This window comes from Dama dama, chromosome 1 (assembly GCF_033118175.1).
Source record: "Dama dama isolate Ldn47 chromosome 1, ASM3311817v1, whole genome shotgun sequence".
In the NCBI taxonomy this organism is placed as follows: Eukaryota; Metazoa; Chordata; class Mammalia; order Artiodactyla; family Cervidae; genus Dama; species Dama dama.
In genome coordinates, this window is record NC_083681.1 from 82963417 (window position 1) to 82967902 (window position 4486).

The 4486-nt window shown below is 40.9% G+C and overlaps 1 protein-coding gene across 1 annotated transcript; it reads right to left on the bottom strand.

The window, feature by feature from the left end:
* Positions 1–2367: 2367 nt before the first annotated feature.
* Positions 2368–3309, bottom strand: LOC133056781 (olfactory receptor 5AN1-like). Its single transcript, XM_061142526.1, has one exon. The coding sequence runs from the start codon at positions 3304–3306 to the stop codon at positions 2368–2370; it is 939 nt and encodes a 312-aa protein (XP_060998509.1). The 5' UTR covers positions 3307–3309.
* Positions 3310–4486: the final 1177 nt, after the last annotated feature.

Below are 4486 nucleotides of genomic sequence, written 5' to 3' on the forward strand. Positions count from 1 at the left end.
TGAAATAGCAGAAACGATTTGGTAGCATGATCACACTGTCCATGTCCAACAAGGATGTGCTTAGTTGCCTCTGACTCTGCAGTCCCACACACTGTAGCCCACAGGCTCCTCTGCTCATGTGATTTCTCCAGGCAAGTGGAAGATCCCTCCAAGGGATCTTCCTGAAAGGTTGTTGCTGAATCTGGCAAAGGCACCGGGATTCTTGGCCTCCGGAGGAGAAGAATTCAATCCAGGGCCAGAGATGAGGCTTGATTGCTCAGAGCTTCTGTGTGATAAAGTTGTATTAAAGTGTAAAGGAGATAAAGCTTCTGACATAGACATCAGAAGGGGGGTAGGAAGAGTACCCCTTGCTAGTGTCAACAAAGGAGTTTTATACTCTAATGAATCCAAAAAATGTCTGGAGGTTGTAAAGACCTCACCAGACCTACTCCCATAATTTACATCTTAAGATAACGTGATTAGGCAAAAGGTTTAATCCAGAGACTGTCCTCAGGCAGGATACATCCTTGTAAGGACCAGATCTACTCCCATAATTTATGTTTTAAGATAACAGAATTAGCCAAAGGGTTTAATCAAGAGACTGTGCTCAGGCAGGATACATTTTTGTTATATAATCCTAAGGAATATAAAGGAAAAATGTAAAAAGTTTGTCTTTTCTTCCTCCTTGAATATTCCAGACCTCTCTCTCCTTGTGGACCCCTAGACTTCTCATCAACCTACCTAGGAAATGACTCTCTCATTCCGAACTCAGGGATCAAACCTGTGTCTCTTGCATTTCTTGCATTGGCAGGCAGATTCTTTATCACTAGCACCACCTGGGAAGCCGGCCATCTTAGGGTGAATTTTCCAAATTTAATGGGAGAGAGAGATTTGAGTCCTACAATATCAGAAATCTCTATTGATTGTGACACTGATTTTTAATATCATCCACATCAGAAATCCCCTTTGTACACTAGAGGCAAGAAATTACATCATGATACTTGTCAGTAAATGGCACAGAAGGGAACACATGCTTCATTCCATTCCTCTTTATCATTCAAGCCACCTCCGCCTTCTATAGATTACAGTGGTGGAGCCTAGTATATAATCCCAAGCTTATTGGTTATTGTCCCTGAGTAGGACTTACACAAACATAAGTTATGTCATACTGGTCTTCCCAGGAGGCACAATCAGGCCGATGAAGTGAAGCGAAGTAAAGTGAAAGTCAATCACGTCCAACTCTTCATGACCCCATGGACTGTACAGTCCATGGAATTCTCCAGGCCAGAATACTGGAGTGGGTAACTGTTCCTTTCTCCAGGGGACCTTCCCAAGCCAGGGATCAAACCCAGGTTTCCAGCATTGCAGTCGGACTGTTCACCAGCTGAGCCACCACGGAAGTCCAAGCAGGCCAATAGTATACCTTGTCTCTGTGTACATTGTCATCAGAAACACAGAACAAACCTTGGCCACCACCATGTCTGGATTTCGATGCATCAGGATATTTGGGAGACAAGGTTCATGCACTCCTGAGGTCTGTGTCAGCTGTCTCTCCTTCAGGGTCAGAAGCCCGAGATTGAACAGGGCTCCCTCTCAGAAGCAAAAGAGAATAGCGAGGTTCTAAACCTTAATGTTTCACAAATCTAATAGATATATTAATAAGTATTGAGGCCACTCCTCATGGAGGATGAAAACTTTGAATCTCCAGGATGTAAAGACATCGTGTTCATGTGGCAATAAGTCACCTGTTGGTCCATATTGGCATATTGCATATCAAATTAAGATGTCTTTATCAAAGGCGCCAGGAATTTTATAGTCCTTTTGTGTGAATATTATTGAGGGTTTAGGGAAAAAAGAGACATTACTTTGCCAACAAAGGTCTGTCTGGTCAAGGCTATGGTTTTTCCAGTGGTCATGTATGGATGTGAGAGTTGGACTATAAAGAAAGCTGAGCAGCGAAAAATTGATGCTTTTGAACTGTGGTGTTGGAGAAGACTCTTGAGAGTCCCTTGGACTGCAAGGAGATCCAACCAGTCCATCCTAAAGGAGATCGGTCCTGGGTGTTCACTGGAAGGACTGATGCTGAAGCTGAAACTCCAGTACTTTGGCCAACTCATGCAAAGAGTTGACTCATTTGAAATGACCCTGATGCTGGGAGGGATTGGGGGCAGGAGGAGAAGGGGACAACAGAGGATGAGATGGCTGGATGGCATCACCGACTCAATGTGCATGAGTTTGAATGAACTCTGGGAGTTGGTGATGGACAGGGAGGCCTGGCGTGCTGCGATTCATGGGGTGGCAAAGAGTCGGACATGACTGAGCAACTGAACTGACTGGCTGAAGGTGATTCTAAAAAGACAAATCCATCAGAAATCTCAGTCTATGGCCTCAGCAATACCCTCTCTTCTTTTGCAACCTCTTCAAGGCATCTTTGATTTCTTTGTTTCTCAGACTGTAAATCAAAGGATTCAACATGGGAATCATCACTGTGTAGAAGACCGATGCGAATCTGTCGAAGCTGGAGGAACCACCAGAGCTGGAGCTCAAATAGACAAATATCGCTGAGGTATAGAAGAGGCTCACTGCCGTAAGGTGGGAAGCACAGGTGTTGAAAGCTTTGGATCTGCCTTTCACGGAAGTGATCTTCAGGATGGAGATGACAATGTAGACATAGGATATCATGATAATGGAAACATTTAGTATCCCAAAGATCATTGTCGATAAAGCAATAAAGATTTGTGCAGAGAATGTGTCGGTGCAGGACAGAACTAACAGCTGGGGCATGTCACAGAAGAAGTGGTTGATGACATTAGGCCCACAGAACTGGAACTTTGACGTGAAACACAAATAGAATATAGAACCAGAGAGTCCAGCCAAGTAGGATCCCAGCACCATCCGACCGCAGAGAACGGGCGACATGATTGAGGAATAGAGGAGTGGGTTACAAATGGCAGCATATCGATCATAAGCCATGGCGGTCATGAGGCAAGACTCACTCAGCCCCATGGTTGAGAATACGAAATTCTGAATCACACAGTCCACATAGGTGATAATTTTGTGCTCCCGGAAGAAGTCGTAAAGCATCTTGGGGGCTGTGGCAGTCACATAGCAGATATCCATGAAGGACAGGTTACTGAGGAAGAAGTACATGGGGGTGTGGAGGTGGGAGTCCATTCTTATTAAGATGAGGAGGGACAGGTTCCAAGTCAGGGTCATAATGTATACCACCAGGAATATGACAAAGAGCACTTCTAAGACTCTGGGAAAATCTGAGAATCCCAAGAGTATAAAATAAGTGATCTCTGTGATATTTTCTCTCCTAATCATTGATTTGATGCTCCTAAAATCAGAAGAGAAACGAGAGGATGCGTTGCTGATTCAGGTGAGATGGTAGCATTACAAATCTCATATTTCCCCCCTATTGACCCCTGGAAAAGGGGAAATGCTTAACTGTCCTGGGGAAAGACCTCAGTCTTTCATCTCAACTTGTCAAGAAGTAATGTCTCAGTGTTTCAGGTTCTCAGTTATCTCATGAGGTAGGTCTCATGAAAATTAAAAGACATATTGAAAAGCTGGAAAGCCACTACAATATTGTAAAGTAATTAGCCTCCAATTAAAATAAATTAATTTTTTAAAATTCAAATTAAAAAAGCTTTGAAATAAAACAACAGAAACCCTGTGGTTACTATATATAAATAAGAGCTCATAGATTAAAATAATGGTTTTCTAAGAGACTGCTGATAAGTCAATGTATAACTGCTGCTTTATAATAACAAAGCATAAGTGCCTCATTCAGCATAAGTTCGAAATAGCTATTCTCTCCCAGAAGGCCATTTGGATAGATTTTTAAATTTTCTTCTTTTACTCACAAGATAGCTTCCAAAACTTTTAAAAATATATTTAACACAGCAGCTTCTAAATAGTGGGAAAATTATATCATGATTTATAAATCTGATATTTTTGTGGGACCTAGAAGGTATGCTTATTTTCAAAAACATGATTGAACTTGGAGAGTATTACACTTAGTGAAATAAGCCAGATAGAGAAAGACAAATACTATATGATATCTCTTACATGTGGAATCTAAAAAATAAAACAAATGAATGAAAATAATAAAAAGAGAATAACAGTTACAGAAAACAAACGGATAGTTACCAGTTGGGAGAGGGAAGTGACTAGGGGCAAGACAAAAGCAGGGTGTTAAGAGGTACAAACTAATATTTATAAAATAAATAAGCTACCAGGATACATTGTACAGTGTATAGAATACAACCAATATTCTAATAGTCATGAACTGAGTATAACCTTCATAGAGATATAGGCCTTCTTTAGGAAAAAGGAAAAACCTAATGTACCACCTGAAAGAATTAGTAATAGAATAATAAAGCCTACAGTCAACAGAAGGAATGAAATAATAAAGATCACATAAGAAATAGTAAAAAAAAAAAAAAAGAAAGAAAGAAAGAAAAGAAAATAATAAAGCCTAAAATCAGCAGAAGGAACAAAA